We start from the raw sequence: 18,145 nt of genomic DNA, 5'->3' as shown, positions 1-18,145 counted from the left end.
GAGGTGTGGGGAGTGTGGGGAAGGAAAGGGAGGAGATTGATTCGAACAAGGTTGGGCGAATGACGCCGACGAATCTGGGTGTGATGGCATGGATCGGATCGGATCGAACAGATCTCGCTGCTCAAACTATCACTGGGCTCGCGCGGCCACAAACTACACAGTACACAAGGCATTCTATTCTCAAAACGCGTCGACATCACTATTAATAAACAAGTATCATAGGCTGTCCGCTCTCAGAAGGCGCAGCTATGTAATACAATTTAGACATCGCAGGTATATCCGTCTGCGTGGTTGTTCTTCATTCTCGCACTCGTCGCAGCATCAAGCATAAGCCACATTATCCCTCGTAGCCATTGGGGTTCTTCGTCTGCCAGTTCCACAAGTCGCGGCACATGGTCTCCAGCGTCTGAGGCGCGGTGAACCCGAGCTCTTTCTCCGCGATCGACGGGTCTGCGGTCAGGTCAGGGACATCGCCCTTTCTGTAGGAAGTTGTCAGCGTCCAGCCTTAATCCAGTAGAGAGCTATGACGTACCTGCGACCGACAATCTCGTACTTGTAGTCGAAGCCCGTGGCTTTGCGCATGGCCTCCACGATCTGGAGCACACTCATGCCCTTGCCCTTGCCGAGGTTGTACGCCTTGTAGCGCGTCTCGGTCGGGCAGCTGTCGAACACCGTGGAGTTCGGCTCCAGCGCTTCCAGCGCGAGCAGGTGCCCCTTGGCAAGGTCGAGTACGTGCAGGTAATCACGCACGCATGTGCCGTCGCTGCATCGGTGGCGAATAAGAGATTAGATGCGGAAGGCACGCGGAGACACTGCACTCACGGAGTCGGGTAGTCATTGCCGAACACGGACAGCTTCGGGTCCTTGACACGCCCAACTGCCATTTGCGCCAGCAGAGGCAGCAAGTTGCCCGGACGACCGAGGGGGTCCTCGCCGATGAGGCCTGAGGGGTGGGCACCTGCGGGGCTGTAGATGCACGTGAGAAGGGTGCAGCGTCTGCAATAGCCGAATCACATACTTGAAGTACCGCAGCGACAGGGCCCGCCATTTCTTCGGCTCCGCTGCAAGATTTACGGTTGAGAGAACTACAGGGAGTCTTCCAGAGATCGTACGCACCACTGCAGAGATCTTCGATGATCGTCTCGCTCATCACCTTCGTCTTGCCATACGGGCTCTGCGCCTGCAGGCGTGTTGTCTCCGGGATGGGGATGACCGGCGGAACGCCGTACACCGTCGCGCTGGACGAGTATACGATTCTCGAGCAGTCGAATTCCTTCATGATCTGGAGGAGGGAGACAGTCGCGCCGACGTTGTTCGCATAGTAGGTCAACGGAACCTCTGTCGATTCACCGACTGCCTTGTAGGCCTGTAGTATTTGGCGGTGAGCACTTGCACTCCTTCAGAGAACATACGAGGCGGACGCACAGCGATGTGGACGACACCCCAGATCCCGCCCTTGCCGTACTTCTCGAACACTGCGCGGATCTCGTCCGGCTTGGTGAGGTCTGCGCGGTGCGCATCAATCTCCGCGCTCTCCTTGTCCTGCTCCGATGCGTCCGCGGGAAGGCTGTTCCGCGCGAGCTCGGCGACGCGGAGGAGCGCCTTGGGCGTCGAGTTGTGATGGTTGTCGATCGAAATGACCTTGTAGCGGCGGGTCTCTTGCAGCGAGTAGATCACATGCGAGCCTGCGGAGACAGAAAAGGGGAACATGAGCCCATGGCATGCCGTCAGTCGGGGCGCCAAGAAGCATGTCGTAAAAGCCGCGCACCGATGTAGCCTGCACCGCCGGTAACGAGCACACGCTGTGCGGATTTGAGTACTAGGGGGTGAAAGGAGACGGGGCACGCACTCGCAGGGGTTCTTGAGACATGTCGTGGGTTCAGTAAGTAGGTGGGAGTGGTAGTAGCTGGGCGGAAAACGACTGCCGCTGCGCTCGCTTGTTTTTATCCTATCGCAGAGACGTCCCGAGCTGGCGGACGCTGTCGACTGGGCGTCGGTCCGGGGTGGGCCCGGAGCACATGGCGACCGACTCGACTTTGCGCGGAGTTTTTCGCCCGCGATCTCGTATGCTCTCGGCGGGCTGACGCACACGAAGGTGGATCACAAACGAACCCACGGATGTCTAGAGCAAAGCAAAGGGAATATACAGCAGCCTGGGTATGTACAGAGCACCATGACGCGTCCGTCTGTCGGACCAGGGACCTCCTGCTCAGTCGCTGATCAAGCTACGGACCGGCGGTGGCTGACCGGCGTATGTAGCCTCGATCGTGCATCTCCCGCCTATCGATCCTCCATCTTCACATCTCCCTCTGAATCCTTCGCAGTCTGCGCTCCGTTGGTGGCCGCCACAGGCGCCTCCTCCGTCTTCGTGCCCACCTTTTCGGCGGACGCGGTGGGACTCGTCGACCGCTCGTCGCTCGCCCCTGTGCTCACCGCAGCGGCGCCGTTGGCTCCGGGATTCGGCGACGCGGTCTCCTCCGTCGCCGCGCGCTCGCGCTCCTCGCGCTCCTTCTTCTCTTTCTCGATCTCCTGCATGAGCAGCAGGATATCCCCCGTGCCGATCTTCCCGAAGTGCTGCAGATACGTGTCCCGCGCGGTCCGCAGCGCGAGCCACGCCCAGCGGTTCTTGCTCTGTGGGACGCAGCCCAGGTCAGCCGCGATCGTCGGGTTGCACAACACGGCAATACGATCATCCTCACCTCTTCGTAACCCGCAATGATCTCATCGGCCGGGAGGGTCGGCGCGGGCTCTGGGGCTGCAGGGGCAGGGGCAGGACTGGGTGTCGCCACAGGTGCTGGTGCAGGCGTTAGAGCGGGCGTAGGCTGGGCGACGCTATCCATTGATGCAGAGGTGGGCGGCGCAGTCCCAGGTTTCGCTGGTAATGACGGGTGCAGCGGTGCAGACGCCGATGTCGGACGTGGTGATGTCTGCGCTGGCGCAGGTGCAGTCGTTTCCTGTGCTAGTGCAGGCTCCTTCGCGGGAGATGCTGCCGCCTCCCTTGCCGCTGCTGCCTTTGCCCGCGCCTGCGCGATCCGTTCCGCCGCTTTCGTAAGTTGTTTCTTGCGCATGTCTATCCGCGCATCCTCCTGCTTGACCTTCTTGACAAAGTCTTTTACGTCTCCTGGCCTGCGCAACACAGATCATTATAAGTAGCCAGCCAGAATGTAGCAAGAGAAACGTACTGGAATGGATGTTCCAAGTCGCTCAGGTCTCGGTAGCCCATCGCCCAAATCTCTGTCAACGGCGCAGAGCCAAGCCTGTGCGGCCACGGCTCCGGATCCATGCGCATCTTCTTCCGCTGCTCTCTCGTCGCCTCCTCCAGGCCCACCTTCCTCGTTGTCCCGCTCTCGTCCACCATATCCTGCGCCCACGGCTTCTTATCGAACGGTAGGCACAGCTCGTTTTTCCAGCGCACCCAGTTCTTCTCGCGCTCGAGGACGACGTGCACGGTATCCGCAAACGCGCGCCCGTTGGGTGAGGTCTGCCGCAGCTCCTCGGCTACCTTCGCCGCCATTTCGTGCACCCACTGCGAGTCTGTGGGGTCCAACGTAAAGTCGATCTGGAGCGAGCGGTTCCGTGACGTTGACCATGCCGATTTAGCGGGCTTGGTGAAGGTCAGGAGGTGGTTGAGGAGGATGAGCAGTTGGAAGAGGAATTGTCGTCGGAAATGAGTGTCTGCGATCTATCAGCCAGTTCAGAATCAGAGCCAGCGCAACGGTATAATGTCTAGGTAACACCGACCTCGAGGTCGAGTAGCTCAGGACTAGTCAGATATCTCGCAAAGAAGTAGTCACGCCCGGCGTTGTCCTCTACAGGCTCAGAGTCGCGTTTCCGCTTGAGCAAATGGCTAGCACCTCCGGACGATGTCTTACTCCCCATGAGTGCGCGCTCCTTGGCTGTCGCTTCCTTTATGACAGGGAGCACCTTGTTCACAGCCTCCTTGAACCTACCAAAGGCGCCAGGTTCCGCAAAGAGCGGTGGCCGCGAGAACGGTAGCTGGAGTGACCAAAATGTTTCATAGAACTCTGCGAAGTGTAAGGTGTAGAACCAAAGCCGACGAGCACCAAGTCCACACACCTTGTTTCTGCTCCCTTTTCTTCGCCTCCGGGTCTGGTTTCTCCTCAGCCTGCGGCTCGTCAACCTGCATCTTGTCCTCTCCAGCATCTTTTTTCGGTTCAGTCTTTATCACCGGCTCCGGCTTCTTTACCCCTGGACCCTCCCACACGGACCCATACTCGCCCCGCAGGTTCACGCCACTCCGCTCGCCGAGAGGGAACACCTGGCTGAGGAACGTGAGGATGCGCCCGCAGAACAGCGTCGTGTTGCCCATCTTCGACAGGCGCCGCAGGAGGTCGTTCAGCGTGCGGAGCAGGACGAGCGCCTTGCCCTTCTGCGGGACCATGCCCGCGGTGAGGCGGTCCGCGCGCTCCTCGATCCAGGAGAAGATGTGCGAGCAGGAGGCGATCGTCTGCGTCTCGAGCAGGTCCTGCAGCACGTTGAACGGGACGGTCTGCTCGCAGGCATCTGCAGGGGCGGTGAGAAGGTGAGCAGTGGCGCAGCAGCGGGAGGAGGAACGGCGCACCGTGCTCGGTGAACGTCAGGACGACGTCGAGCCTTTCGCGGAGCTCGCTGTAGTACGTCGTGTTCGGGTCCTGCAGGGCCGTGCCCTCGGTCGCCTGCAGCCATGTCAAGCGTCAGACTTGCGTGCGATATGCGGTATGCGCGAGGGCGAGGTGCCACGCACCGCAAGCGTGAAGATCTCATTCTTCAGCACGTACTCCCATTGATTCTTGCGAATGTCGGCGGGTGATTTGCTCTTGGTCGTTGCGAGAGTCTCGGCCACCAGGCTGTCGAGTGTCCGCTTGTCGGGCCCGTGTGGCAGCGATCCCAAAAGGGTCTTCAGGCTAGCTTCGAGAGCCTGCATGAGAAGTAGCTCCCAGAGAGTGATTGTAGGAAGAACTTCGAAGAGAGATACGAGATTAACGGAGAACGGAGAAAGCCTCGAGGTGTCTTGTAAGGATCGTATACAGTGTATGTACCGCCGATAAGTGGATGGCCTGTAAACTGTGAAAGCGAGCTTACGTAATGAACGCGCGCGCGTGACCTCATGAAATTCATGAACGCGTCTGGAGCTAGACGCCCGTCTTTCGATCATAGTCCACCTGCCTCCACGGAGACGCAGGCTATGATGCAACCGCTGTCACCCTCCTCCGCCCTTGCACCAAGGACAAAATGTCGACGTCACCACGCATTTGTATATAAGCCTGCATGGGCTGGACTCTGTTCTTCATCTCAACTTGCATCCACACCACTGTTACAGCTTACACATATCTACCACAACACACCTTCCGAAACCTCTCACGCTCAGGTACCATGTCCGGCGAATCCATAACCTCACAGCGCCACAATGACTATGTCGGCGGTGATGCCAGTCAAGGCCGCATCCCTGGCGCAAACAAGGCGACCACAGGTCACCAATACGCGTCGGTCTTCCCCAAAGGTGAATAGTCGAGCTGCGCGACTACCAGCCACTAGCTTACCAGCATTGCAGAAAATCGCCCGGAAGAGCACCTTCCGCCGCCCACTGGACGGGATGCGCCTCCGGCCGCGGACGTACCCCCACAGGGCCGCAACATCCGCCAAATCATCCCAGGAGGTGGGCAATGCTTGTACTGATCTCCGAATAAATCCGCTGACTTATGTTCGATAGATCAACAGCAAAATGTAACATCCGATGACAGGTCCCATCTGGAGCGGCTCACCGCCGCGCGCACGATCGACGCGCCGTACCCATTGCCCCCGGCACCCGGCTCGCACACAGTCATCGACCGTGATCCCTTCGCAACGCCTACCACAGCAGGCGATACGCTCACGGGTGCGACGAGTGCCGATGTCTACAACGGCCTTGGGCATCCTGGGTCCGGCATGAGCAGCGCGGAGGCGCACCATGATGGTCGCGAACATAGGAAGCGGCAGGGCCAGGGCGTTTCAACACTCGGCAGTGGCGAGATCCCGAGAGAGTAGATGGAGGCGGAACAGCACTAAGAGCCGTATGAGACTGGGACTATTGTAGGCATACAGGAAAGGAGAATGTGGTAAAGGGGGTTTTGCGGATGTCGTTGAAGTGGACCGGCATGTTGCATGAAGACCTCAGATCCCGCATCCAATTGTATTTGTACACGGCACTTTGTCAGCATCCTCCAATGTGCTGAGACCGCGCACTTGTTCGTTTGTTCCCGTCCTTGCAAATTCTCGACTGATGGTTTTGTTCAATGTAGAAGGATATCGATGCTGTGCATATACGATACTTCTCCTTTCAATCCTTTGCAGGCTCAGGAGATCCGTCACCTGATTGCTAGACGCCGCGATCGCAGCTTCCTCATCACTCAAGCAACCTGAGCGTGTTATGCCATGGCTGGCTCCAAATTGCTAGGTTCATTACTCAAGTTCTTCACCCCTGAAATTGTCTACGGCGGTCAACAAGCATAATTCAGTCTATTCGCGCCAGAATGAAAACCATTGGGGTACACAGCGCTCGTATCGTTACAGATGATGCCTTCCTATGTATTGCTCCCGGCGCGCCGGTGCTCCGTCAAGGGTCTTTGGCTACCAACTATGGGTGTTACAACCGGCCAGGAACCGTTTGAGATGCGCACACACAGCACTTGAATGTTCCGAACCTTAAAGCTTAAGCACCACCATGTCCAATCACGACTACGGCCCTTGCGCTATCTCACACGTCTCGATCCCACACGGCCTTGCATGCGATCTCTTCGCTGTATGTTGTTCTGTCGCGTTCATCAAAGATGAGACTCCGTCTCGGTTGCCTGGCGTCTTGTCAAATTGGGCGCATCTCCTTCCATGCGTCTGCAGTGCACACAGTACACAACTACATCTGTCCATCGTCGACGTAGCCGCTGGATCGCAAGTGTGCAGATGTTATAGTGATGTGTAGTGGATGGCGCTACGTACCACTTCGGCTACATGCAGAAGACGTGACATCAATTAATCCAGGGGCAGACAGTGAAGAGTCTCCCACAGCGAGGAAACTCGAGCTACTGCGACGTGAAGATCATATCGTGTGTAGCCCGACAGTGCTGAAGCCATCACCTCACCGCCTTTGGAGATCGCGACGTGATGCCGTATGCCGCGTCTAGGGTCTTCGGCATCTGCGGATGATGTTGTGAGTTATCGAGCAGTTCAAAGCGCACTCTATGAACATGGAGGACCCTGCCAAGTCCTTGTTTCCTCACCTTCTCCTAGGTGCTGCGTATGATTGGCTATATGCCGCCGGCCACTGGCATCCCACGCATTCATCGATGCAGCATGCAATTCTGACTTTCTTCCGATACAAGTTCGTGATAGAAAGGTGGGAATATCATCTCGTTGCTGTTCATCTCGGGCTTCGCAAGTTGATATGCATCTTTGAACCCCACATGATGTCTCAGTGTTATAATTCACCATAATATGGCGAAGTGCGTGCCTGACCGGCTCCTTTCTATTGTACTGCCCTCACAGGGCAGACGAGCAAGGTCGATATTTTACCTCTTTCCAGCCCTCCATCTACACGGGGTTTCCGTTCGTTCCTCCTGGCGTTTGGACCAGCGTTGGCACTAGGTCCCGCCAAGTCGACATCAATACGGCCGCTACGCCTGTAGTCTGTCCTTAGGTGATGGGCCTTATTTTGTCTCTCGTCCCCAAAACTTTCCGCAGTCTTGGCCCTCCCGGAGCAACTGCTAGCGAGTGGGTCGTGACAATTTCTGGAACGCGCGAGACAATAGCGCTTGCAACCTCACTTCCCTTGAAGTCGATTGATCACCTCTCGCACAGCGTGAGTGCATGCGTAGGCAGCAATACATCGCGGTTGAGCTCTTGCCTTCCGTGGAGAATACTCACTATCGTTGGGGATCCTGGGACGATCAAAACACCGTCACCGACTTCCACTAGTCAAACACCGTCACCGCCTGTCACTATTCGAACGACGCCCGCTCCGCCACCGGTCGCTACTACAACCAATGTTCCTCCACCGATGACCCCTACGGCATCCACGGCTACGCATTCATCCAGTCTCAGCGCCGTCAGTACACGACAGGGTACACCCACAAGCTCCTTTTCAAGCAACACAGCTACTACTTCTTCAGCCGCCACTATTGATACGCTTTCTGTGTCTGAGGGATCATCCTATACCTCGACCGTTGCGCACGGTGCATCGTATGTCTTCAGTACCATCCTCCTCCTATGTACTGACTGAGTCGCCATAGTCTCGGCGGTGCAGAACACGGATCATCTCCTCCTACCGTCATTACCTCCACCTATACTGAGACCACTGTGTTTTCCGGAACTTTGACGTCAACCGGCCTGTCAGGCACGTACACACACTCTTACATAGAAACCTCTACTTCAATTATTACTACCATGTATACGTCTACCCCGGCTGGAGGTGCGGGACCATCTTCTAACGGTACTAGTCCGACCTCAGCCGCGAATGCAAAGTAAGTCCGTGTATCATTTGCTAGCTTATCTCTTCTTACTGCCATATTTCTCTAGCCGAACGAGAACCCCTCAGATTCTTGGTGCCGTTTTCGGTGTTCTGGGTAGCTTGTTTCTGCTGCTTGTCGCCCTGGCCTGTTGGCGACGTTCTCGCCGCCGCGGCCAGAGCCAGCGCAGGTACGACGAGTGGATTAGGCGCAAGACATCACAGAGGTCCACCTCTGGCGAGCTCTCCACGGTTATACTGGGGGTTGGTCTGTCCAGAGCAAGCATGGATAGTTTCCATACCGCCGAGGCGTACATGAGCGAAACTAGTCACGGGAGCACATACCGCTACGGCGCGGTTGCGCGGTCGATGTCGGTCTCTCCCCCGCTGGTCATCACGCCTTCCCCGGAGCCCGACGCACAATCTGTGACAACACAGCACGATCAGTGCCCGGTCTCTGCGTCTGTATCCCGTGAGCAGTCGCTGTCGAGCGCGCCGGAGATGTCGCCGACTACGCATGCCCCGATGCTGGACCCTTTCGACGCGCCGTTTCTCTGGGCTACGAACACTATTTCTGCGCAGCCGAAACGGTTGTCTCGTGTGTCTTCCGAGTCTGCCCAGGTGAGCAGATCTCCGCTGAACACTCCGGCAGATTGACCAAGTTATTGGTACAGACAGTATATGCAGTGTGATCAAGTACTAGTCGATACCTCTGACAGTTTCTGGAGCGGCTCTCCACCGCGTGCATGGTCGGCGAGCCGTACCCAATGCCCCCGGCACCTAGTATCGTGGGAAGAACTCCCTCAGGCATCCGCGCGGCGCGGGGTCCGGCAGAGGCCCACGGCGATTGCTGGCGAGGGTGGCGCAACTGGCGAATGCTTCACGTTCGGAGGTGAGAAACATTCCAGAGTGCAACTACAGACCGAGAGACGATAGCAGTGACCTCAAATCCCACTTCCCGGAGCTTTCTCCTTGTCTTTGTGTATCCCAGCTTCCTCCGCCCCGCTGAGGGTACAACATCCTGCCGGACATTATTTAGTTACTTCAAATCATGGACCTGAATCTTCGCCGATCAGAACGTTTAGGTCGTGTTTACCTGCGTGCTCCTTTATTGATGGCTCGGGCATGGGGGAGAGAGCAAATGTTAGGTTGCGTGAGAGAGTCTACCTCAGGTATTTTGCTCACAGTCTGAACCAGGCCTGACCTTTCCAAGTTGCGCCAGCAATTGCCATTCACTGTCGCCGCGCCAGGGCGCGGCGCTTGGGCGTAGTTTTGCCAACAACACTATTAAGTGTGAACCAACATGTTGAAGACCTCAGATTCCGTATCAAGCTGTGTTTGTAAACGACACTGTGTCAGCATCCTCCAATGTGCTAGGACTGCACACTTGTTCATTGATTCCCGTCCTTGCAAACTTTCGACTCTGGTAGGTTTTTCCATCTTAATTTCAATGGACGGTCGTATTCACGAGCGCCTGCGTATGCTCGCGTGCAACTTAAAGGCCCCCGTGAGTACTGTGCCTCCCCGGGTAGTCGGCAGACCCCCCAAGTCGGCAATTTCATAGTATCTCCCTCCACAGTACTCGATTACCTTCGTGCTTTTGTATAGACATAGGTTTTCGTATGCCTGCTTTCATTTCCAGCTTGAACGAAAGCGAACGGTGCAGTAGTTCTGGAGTCCCTTCCCGGGGACCAGCTCAAGCCGTTGTCACGCTGGTGTACGCCTCGGTTGTAACAGCTTGTGTTGGAGCTTCATTTTCCGATCACGTCAGCGACCTCATTGTATGCTTCGAGCTACCTGCCCATAGAATCCTCAAGCGTTGGCTAAGCGGACCTTGAAATATTACGCGTGATGGATCGTGATGGATGTGTTACTTTTACGTGACTGCCGACTACCTGGGGAGGCACAGTATGACATCTCGATCAAGCGCCGAGCACGATGGTCCCGGCTTCGTGTCTTCCTTCATTCAAGCGGCTGGAGTGTGTGTTATGCTTGGCTGGCTTGACATTGTTTCTTCGCCATTGAAGTTGTCCGATGGCGGTCGACAAGACATCACTGGTCTATTCACGCCAGGATCTTAACCTGTGGGCCTTCGTATCAGATGATGCACACCTGCTGCACCCCGAACCGACAGCTCATCAAGTCCCCAACTACTAACTACTAGTGTTGCAATCGGCAACAAACCATTCGAGATGCGCAAACACGACAACTAAATGTTCTGAGCCTTGAGCGCGACCGTGTGCAAACTGCACCTATAGCTGACCTATTCCTCTCTCGGTGGTCGACCCTTCCCATGGTGTGCCATATCACGTTTGGTCCCGCATAGCCTTGATTCATGCGATCTGTTCGCTGTATACTCATCTATCGCGTTCATCAAAAATGAGGTACCATCTCGGTTACCTGATACTTTGTCGAACCGACCGTGTCTCTTTCTATGTGTCTGCACAGCGCGCTTCGCACAACCACATCTGTCCATCGTTGCGAGGCCGGCCCGGCCGCAATTGCATTGATGTTGCTAGGCGTGTTACCAACACTCTTCATGCTTCGCAGATTGACATGTGTCTTTGAATCTTGTAAAGAGTGTCGACGATGTGTCTGAAGAGCGCCACCTTCGTGTCTGACGTGCCCACATTACCTGTGCAAGCTTTCCGGAGCATATTTCCTCAAGTCGGGCTCGTACTTTGTCTCGGTCTTCGTTCACGCAAAGCCCCCATACTTTCATTGTCGTATCCGCCCCGACACAAGTGGTGTCATCCGTTCCTTCGATACATACGGCCCACAGCTCGCCAGATTATTCTATTTTGACGATGTCTCCTTATGCGTCGTCTGCATTTCAGCAGAGGGTACGGTGTTCTGCGAGGACTCTGTCTATGTTTTAAGCAACTGAGGCGTATAGCAGGGTGAATCTGACAATTGCCTGCAGCAAGATTCTGGTTCATCACATTGTCTATTCGAAGACACCCCAACTCCCTCGAAGGCGACCAAATCCCCGCCTCCAATCTCGCCTCTAATCCCATCTCCTCCTCTAATCCCATCTCCTCTAATCCCATCTCCTCCTTCAATCTCGCTTCTTCCTCCTTCAATCCCGCCTCCTCCTTCAATCTCGGGGACAATCTCGGTTTTAATCTCGGTTTCAATCTCGCTTCCTCCTTTTTCAATACCATCCCCTCATTCAATCTCGCCTCCTTTTTCAATCCCATCTCCGCATTCAATTCCGCCTCCTCACTCAATCTCGCTTCCTCCTTTTTCAATACCATCTCCTCATTCAATCTCGCCTCCTTCAACCCCATCTCCTGCTTCAATCCCGCCTTATTCTTCAACCCCATCTCCTCACTCAATCTCGCCTCCTGCTTCAATCTCGCCTCCTTTTTCAATCCCACCCCCTCATTCAACCCCGTCACCTCATTCAACCCCGCCTTCTGTTCAAACGTCGACTCTATTACACATTTCATCGACGGCAGCTGTCTCGACAATACACGGTCCTTCGCAATCCTCTGATGCAGCGATCTCAACTGAAAGGAACCCCATGTCTACCAGCGACATGTCAAGCAATGCGGCAACGATATCGACAGGAAATGACGGGAGTCAATCATCTCCGTCCGGGATTACTCTCGTATCGGAATCTACTGGGTATGAGTTGAGTTCCTCTGTTTCAAAGATCTCGAAGATCCTGGTGTACGTCTTTGATGTCTGTCATTATTAACGCCCGTGTACTGAATAATCTTACAGCGCTGATAGTTCCACACACGGGAAGCCTCCGACTACCTCATACGTAACACTTACTACTGTAGTTCCTGTGCCTGTCCCATACACTTCAACGTTCACAGATACCGGCTCATCATTCACCTCTACAATTACCAAGTCAGGAATCATAACTTCGATGTCGACGTCGATATACACCGTGGCAACGGTCCTACCTATTAATGGCAGCGGCGGCGCTGTATCTCCAAGCAGCGTGGGCTCGGCATCCGCAACATCTGGGTAAGTAGCAACATTTGTGTCAGTATGACGTTAGTGGATCACTGAAGGCGCATGTCGCTCGTCTTGATTCTACAGCCATATGAAGACTCCTCAGGTTCTCGGCGCCGTCTTCGGGATCTTGGGCGGCTTGTTGTTACTGCTCAATGTCTTCGCTTACTGGCGACGCTCCCGCCGCCGTAACCGAAGTAAGCGCAAGTACGACGAATGGATCGAGCGCAGGACATTCCAGACACCCGCCTCTACCATATTAGCGGCTAATCCTCAGTCAGCGAGTACCGACAGCCTCTATACCGCTGAGGCGTACATGAGCGAGTCCGTGAACAGCAGCCCGTACCGCTACGGTGCAGTCGCGCGCTCGGTCTCTCCCGTGCTAGTCATTGGGCATTCCCCAGAACTTTCCGCGCCACCTGTGACGCCTCAGCCCAATCCATTCACGATCACGGCGCCTGTCTTGCCAGAGCCGTCGCTGTCGGGTGCACCAGAGACGTCGCCGGCTATGGGTGCCTTGAGGCCGAGCTCTCCCAACGAACCGTTCCCTTGGACAACGAACATAGTCTTTGCGCGACCACCGCAACGGATATCTTACGCGTCTTCCCAGTCTGCCCAAGTAAGCACATATCCGCTGAACATCCCGCGGGCAGGTTGACTAAATTGCTTGTACAGACAGTGTATGCATTGTGATCACTCGTCGATACCCCAGACTGTTTCTGTTTCTGCGATCCTTACGGACAATTTTCGCATCCCTCCCAATCCTTCACGCGTCACTCCTTTGTGAGCATAGGATTGATACATTTTCCGTAGAATGTAATAATAAATCGCGTCGCTCTATCTCAATGAGGACCTATGGTGACTGCAGTTATCACCTGCCAGGATTAGGATATAGCAGGTCAGTCTGGCGACATCGAATGCAGTGTGGCACGTAGTCTGACATAAATATCCGGAGCCTGTGGAGGTGTGAAGGAAATGTCGACTCTATTGTCAGGAGACTGCACGTATCCTAACTGCATAGGAAGTCCTACTAGTATCGGCGGACTTAGGCGCAAAATGAACTAATTCCGAGATGTTTAAAATGATGGTATAATACAGTAATGACCACTGCAGGACTCGAACCTGCAACCTTTTGGTACCCGAATGGCGATCGAAGCCAAACGCGCTACCATTGCGCCAAGTAGCCATAAAAATTAAGTAGACAAGTAACATATATAAATGCTCATACATTTATTGTCCGCGTCTTGCTAAATTAAGGGCGTACAAATGTATGAATAACGGCGTCGAATAATACATCCGCCCAATTGATACCCATATTAGCCGTCTTTGCACGCAGAATGGTCAGTGCCTGGACCACGAGAGAAGCGTCTCGTATCTGCGGAGGGGTATCAGTCGCTACCGATACTCCAGACAGACAACTACACGCACCCGAAATTCGTCGAATGTAATGTCTGTACGCGTAGCATAAATATTCACGGTACTCATTGGGTGTCGCAGCACATGCGCCACATCCAAAGGGAACTGTGTAATTGAGGTGACGATCTGTCTGGAGAACGTTCCCAGTTAGTCCTGAACATTGGTATACTGCATGAGAGTGAGAACTCACGACCACCACGGCGTCGGCGTACGCTGAAACAGCCAGTGCACTTTTACCCAGCGTGCCTCCTCCACGACCAGGACGAAGCTCCCGCGGTCTTGATCCCAGTCGCGGCGCAGCTGCGCGTCGACTACGCCAAACGTATAGACACGCCCTTCGGTATTGTGGAGGTGCAGCTGGCGCGCTGACGCGGAGATGCGCAGCTCGTCTGTGTCTGTATTAGTGGAGGGCGGGGGCGCATCACGATGGACTGCGGTGCCAGGCTCGTCGATTTGGAGTCGGCGTTTGTTCTGGCACGAGCAATCTATGTCGCTGCCGTCGTCCGCGTCCGTTCCAATATCGCTCTCGCTCTCTTCTGCGTCCGATGGACTGTCGCTGACGTATTCATCGCCTTCATCCTGGTTTCGTGTGCTCGTTTCCTGTCCGGCCGGCTCATCGGAGCGAATACAATCATGTCCGGGTGCGGACGGACAAGAGGCAGTAAGAGGACGGTGACCGCCCTTGCGCCTCCGACGGACAGACCTTCCGGGAGCAAACGATTCAGACACGCCCGCGAACTGGACCTTCGTCCAGAAGTCATCCAAGCGGTAGATTTCGCCTTGGAGCAATGCAGTGACGACGTTTTGTCGCAGCTTTTGGATCCAGTACGGCGTCGCGTTGCTCTTGTGCACGCGGATGCGAAACCCGTCGAGCTCGACACTCGCCCATTGACCTGCCGTGCGCCTGGCGAGATAAGGGAAGACCCAGAAGGTCACATCAAGTGTGGAGACAGATATGTCACTCGTCGACGACACGTAGAATAGAGAATGCGAGGACAATGTGAACCAGCGTGGGTATGATGGACGGGGGAGGTGAAACGCGACGGACAGGGAAGTCGCCGTGAAGGTGTAGGTATAATCGCGGCGGTAGAGCGCACCAGAATATCGCACGTCATGCAGAGTCAATAAGAGAGGAGAGATGCGTCCTATTTTCAGGGCATGGCCACCTAGGGGGCGGCCAAGGACATAGGATGTTAAGACGAGTACAACTGTCCAAATGACTTGCAGGGTAAAGAGAAGGAATTCCCCAATTCTGGTGAGAGCGGCCATTAGGAATGGTTTCTGCGGAGCAGGCTCATTTCAAGGAGTGTTAGCGCAGATAGTGGCCAACACACGACGGTGTGAGTGGAAGGTGTGCTCGCTCCAGAGTCCATACCGGTAACTCAGGGTCCTCATTTCAATTCCTCGACATGTTCCCTCGGGACGTCATAGTCACACTGCACGGTCACTAGCAGTCACATACTGAGTCCATGACCGTGACATCCCGAGCAGAGAATCCTTAACTCAACAATGAACGGCTTACCCAAGTCTGATGGTGCTGCACGCCCGAATCAGAGCTCCTTGCAATCCGACATTACGCTGCTGCAGTCGCTCTTATCCCAGGATGAAACTGTCAGAGACTCTGACCCAGACATCACGGAGCTTCTGCGTCGTCTCGAGGCCGCGGACGGTGTCGCGACCGGGCTCGAGGATCGTCTTGACGAGATCATAGGCGGACTCGATAACCTGCTTGGCACGCTGGAGACAGGAGAGCAGCAAGTGGGGACCAGCCAGGAAACTGCTACCGAGGACGACAGTGTTGTACAGGAAGAGCAGACGCGAGTGGTGGTCGGCCAACAGGATGGTGATCAAGTAGGAGGGCATTTAACGCAACCCTGATGCGCGCAGGACGCTTGTCGTCATCAACTTCGTCAGACGTGTAATGTCTCCGATGCGGAGTCGAGTTGGGTGCGCCGCTTCCACTCAACTGCCCATGACCGGCTGATCAAGGAGCCGAAGACGCACCCAGTCGCACACAGTCTGGCAACTCTGCGGTTTAAACTGTGGAATCATTGGGATGCATACGAGACGGTATTTGAGCTTGTCGAGAAGCTTCTTTGGGCGTAATTTCCATCGACCAGCTCTTGTGAGCAAAATGTCGGGTGCGAGATCTTAGCAAAGAGCACTGCCGGATCTCACTCATGCTAGGCGTAAAGATGTGATATATGTATGACTAGGAAGTATGCGGTATCAGTACAAGTGCTCTACTAAAACAAGGATCATGAAGTCGAGAAATCATCCTCCTCGTACACCAATCGCGCCTCACCCCAGCCCCGGTCATGCCTCCTCGTCCTCGTCCTTCCCCTTGTCCACACGCACTTCCGGCACCTTCTCGTGTACGTGCTTCTCCGACGGCCGCCATTCGCTTGACCGCCATGGTAGCACCTTCGCGCGGTACATCTCGTCGACTTCCTCAAGCGAGAGGCCCTTAGTTTCGGGGATGAACAGCCACACGTAGAAGAAACCGAACACGAGCATTCCAGCGAAGATGAGTAGAATGAGCGGCCCGATGTCATCTGCGATGCGCGGCGAGAAGAACGACAGCAGGAAATTCCACACCCAGTCTGTAGAGCGCCGATCAGCGATCTGCCGGAAATCATGAACATAATAAGGGAACTCACTCGTCGCGCTGCCGAGCGCAATGCACTTTGGTCGAACCCGGAGCGGGAAGGACTCGCCGAGGTACACCCAGGGCGTCGGGCCCCAGAATATTGAGTAGGCAAAGACGTGCATGACGGCGAAAGCAATGAGAACGTCGCCGCCCTGCTTATTTGTGGGCGTGAGCTCGTCCACGGGGGTGCCAGATGGCGCGAGCAGGAAGTGTCCGACAAGGCCAGCGATGAGCGCGCACATTGCCTCGAATGCCGCACCCGTCATGAGCGACTACAGACAGAATATGCGTCAGCTATACGCAACGATATGCGGAGGACTGGTGGACATACCCGGCGACGGCCCCAAGTGTCAATCAGGTACAGTGCAGGAACAGTGCCGGCAACGGATACAGCTCCGAGAATGGTCTGGATCACGTATGGCGATAGCGTTGTGCCCGCGCTCTTGAAGAACGTGTCGCCGTAGTAGTCTGCGGTCGAGGTAACATCGTAAGTTTTCAATTGTAGTCGGGAGAGCCATGTACTCACAGTAGAAGTTCTGGCCGTTCAACTGCTGGATGAACTGGAGCATCATGCCGTTGATCGTGCGCTTCCAAAGCATGTTGCGCTCCGAGAAGCACTCCAGCCAGGTAGCCTTTCCGCCGTCGTTCTCAGCGTGGATGGCGTATTCCAGCTCCTCGAGGGTTTCCGTCACCATGGGATCGTCCTCCGGCACACTGTTGAGCTCTGCGATGACTTTGCGAGCCTCGGCATCTCTACCCACGCCGAGTAGGTGACGTCTGAAACTCAGTGAGATGCGGATCCCTGTAGAGCGAAGGACGAAGGACTTACGGTGATTCGGGCAGGAAGAAAATACCCGAAAGCAGGATGAGACCCCAGAGCATCTGCAGGCCGACTGGGATGCGCCAGGACGCAGAGTTCTTGATCGAGTGCGTGCCGAGGTCGATCACGTAGCTGATAAAAATGCCCATGATGATCTGGACTTGGTACAGCACGATGAGCATGCCACGCAGCGCCTTGGGGGCTGTCTCGCCGTTGTACAACGGGACGATGGCGGAGAGCGCGCCGACGCCGAGACCAGCAATGAAGCGGCCAATGACGATTTGCGCGAGAGAGCGGACGGTGCCTGTCTGGACGACGGTGCCCACGGTGAAGATGAACGACCAGATGAGGATGGAACCACGTCGCCCGAAGCGGTCGGAGGTAAAGGCCTGTGCGATCGCACCGACGATGGTACTGAGTTAACAATAGGTAAGACGCTCGCCAACCGGGTAGCTCTATTGTACTTACCCAGCAGAGAGGAGAGATGTAATGATAGATTGTCGAGAGCTTGATAGCGTAAATGAGCCGTCTGCGTTTTGTATTCCGAAACGCTCGATGAAGTCAGGCATAATCAAACATCCCTACGGTGAACATGATCAGAACCTCGGCCATCGACGTTGGTACGACGAGGGGACGTACTGATATTACACCAATGTCATAGCCGAAGAGGAATCCACCTGTGATGATTGTACGCTGTGAGCCACAATATAGTAGTCGAAGACGTGAGAGGCCAACGTACCGAACGCGATGAATATCGCGAGGAGGATTGCCCTGCGATTTGAGGGGACAGCCATGCTGTTATCGTGGGCAGTGG

General features: G+C 55.3%; 8 protein-coding genes and 1 non-coding gene across 9 annotated transcripts; 3 read left to right on the top strand and 6 right to left on the bottom strand.

Annotated features, from left to right (window-relative positions):
- Positions 1 to 155: 155 nt before the first annotated feature.
- POSPLADRAFT_1164424 (hypothetical protein) lies at positions 156 to 4,924 on the bottom strand (the record flags this gene model as incomplete). Its single annotated transcript, XM_024487823.1, has 15 exons — positions 156 to 479; positions 533 to 763; positions 823 to 966; positions 1,019 to 1,061; positions 1,117 to 1,366; positions 1,426 to 1,685; positions 1,769 to 1,802; positions 2,196 to 2,208; positions 2,468 to 2,631; positions 2,700 to 3,126; positions 3,183 to 3,682; positions 3,742 to 4,025; positions 4,078 to 4,524; positions 4,583 to 4,676; positions 4,745 to 4,924. The coding sequence occupies 15 exons, from the start codon at positions 4,922 to 4,924 to the stop codon at positions 338 to 340; spliced, it is 3,213 nt and encodes a 1,070-aa protein (XP_024343939.1). The 3' UTR covers positions 156 to 337.
- A 449-nt stretch (positions 4,925 to 5,373) lies between these two features.
- Positions 5,374 to 6,024, top strand: POSPLADRAFT_1130574 (hypothetical protein; the record flags this gene model as incomplete). Its single annotated transcript, XM_024483971.1, has 3 exons — positions 5,374 to 5,500; positions 5,552 to 5,656; positions 5,711 to 6,024. The coding sequence occupies 3 exons, from the start codon at positions 5,374 to 5,376 to the stop codon at positions 6,022 to 6,024; spliced, it is 546 nt and encodes a 181-aa protein (XP_024343938.1).
- Positions 6,025 to 6,700: 676 nt separating this feature from the next.
- POSPLADRAFT_1042406 (hypothetical protein) lies at positions 6,701 to 9,746 on the top strand (the record flags this gene model as incomplete). Its single annotated transcript, XM_024478097.1, has 9 exons — positions 6,701 to 6,778; positions 6,915 to 7,079; positions 7,670 to 7,831; positions 7,948 to 8,077; positions 8,142 to 8,211; positions 8,262 to 8,492; positions 8,548 to 9,097; positions 9,196 to 9,368; positions 9,674 to 9,746. The coding sequence occupies 9 exons, from the start codon at positions 6,701 to 6,703 to the stop codon at positions 9,744 to 9,746; spliced, it is 1,632 nt and encodes a 543-aa protein (XP_024343937.1).
- Positions 9,747 to 10,553: 807 nt separating this feature from the next.
- On the bottom strand, positions 10,554 to 11,017 carry POSPLADRAFT_1126973 (hypothetical protein; the record flags this gene model as incomplete). Its single annotated transcript, XM_024483571.1, has 3 exons — positions 10,554 to 10,626; positions 10,740 to 10,825; positions 10,898 to 11,017. 3 exons carry the CDS (start codon positions 11,015 to 11,017, stop codon positions 10,554 to 10,556), a joined length of 279 nt encoding a protein of 92 aa, XP_024343936.1.
- A 334-nt stretch (positions 11,018 to 11,351) lies between these two features.
- On the bottom strand, positions 11,352 to 12,349 carry POSPLADRAFT_1030291 (hypothetical protein; the record flags this gene model as incomplete). Its single annotated transcript, XM_024476722.1, has 3 exons — positions 11,352 to 11,393; positions 11,419 to 12,006; positions 12,260 to 12,349. 3 exons carry the CDS (start codon positions 12,347 to 12,349, stop codon positions 11,352 to 11,354), a joined length of 720 nt encoding a protein of 239 aa, XP_024343935.1.
- Positions 12,350 to 12,536: 187 nt separating this feature from the next.
- On the top strand, positions 12,537 to 13,138 carry POSPLADRAFT_1042405 (hypothetical protein; the record flags this gene model as incomplete). Its single annotated transcript, XM_024478096.1, has 2 exons — positions 12,537 to 13,064; positions 13,121 to 13,138. The coding sequence occupies 2 exons, from the start codon at positions 12,537 to 12,539 to the stop codon at positions 13,136 to 13,138; spliced, it is 546 nt and encodes a 181-aa protein (XP_024343934.1).
- A 408-nt stretch (positions 13,139 to 13,546) lies between these two features.
- Positions 13,547 to 13,631, bottom strand: POSPLADRAFT_t5. Its single transcript has one exon. It is a non-coding gene; the product is annotated as a tRNA-Arg (tRNA).
- A 66-nt stretch (positions 13,632 to 13,697) lies between these two features.
- On the bottom strand, positions 13,698 to 15,130 carry POSPLADRAFT_1130300 (hypothetical protein; the record flags this gene model as incomplete). The annotated part of the gene is made up of 4 exons (XM_024483939.1): positions 13,698 to 13,820; positions 13,874 to 13,991; positions 14,052 to 14,292; positions 14,539 to 15,130. The coding sequence occupies 4 exons, from the start codon at positions 15,128 to 15,130 to the stop codon at positions 13,698 to 13,700; spliced, it is 1,074 nt and encodes a 357-aa protein (XP_024343933.1).
- Positions 15,131 to 16,177: 1,047 nt separating this feature from the next.
- Positions 16,178 to 18,125, bottom strand: POSPLADRAFT_1126998 (hypothetical protein; the record flags this gene model as incomplete). The annotated part of the gene is made up of 8 exons (XM_024483576.1): positions 16,178 to 16,464; positions 16,522 to 16,783; positions 16,843 to 16,979; positions 17,038 to 17,288; positions 17,341 to 17,745; positions 17,800 to 17,912; positions 17,971 to 18,008; positions 18,071 to 18,125. The coding sequence occupies 8 exons, from the start codon at positions 18,123 to 18,125 to the stop codon at positions 16,178 to 16,180; spliced, it is 1,548 nt and encodes a 515-aa protein (XP_024343932.1).
- Positions 18,126 to 18,145: the final 20 nt, after the last annotated feature.

Source organism: Postia placenta (genome assembly GCF_002117355.1).
Source record: "Postia placenta MAD-698-R-SB12 unplaced genomic scaffold POSPLAscaffold_1, whole genome shotgun sequence".
NCBI classification, from domain to species: Eukaryota; Fungi; Basidiomycota; class Agaricomycetes; order Polyporales; family Adustoporiaceae; genus Rhodonia; species Rhodonia placenta.
This window is presented reverse-complemented; position numbering and strand designations above follow the sequence as displayed.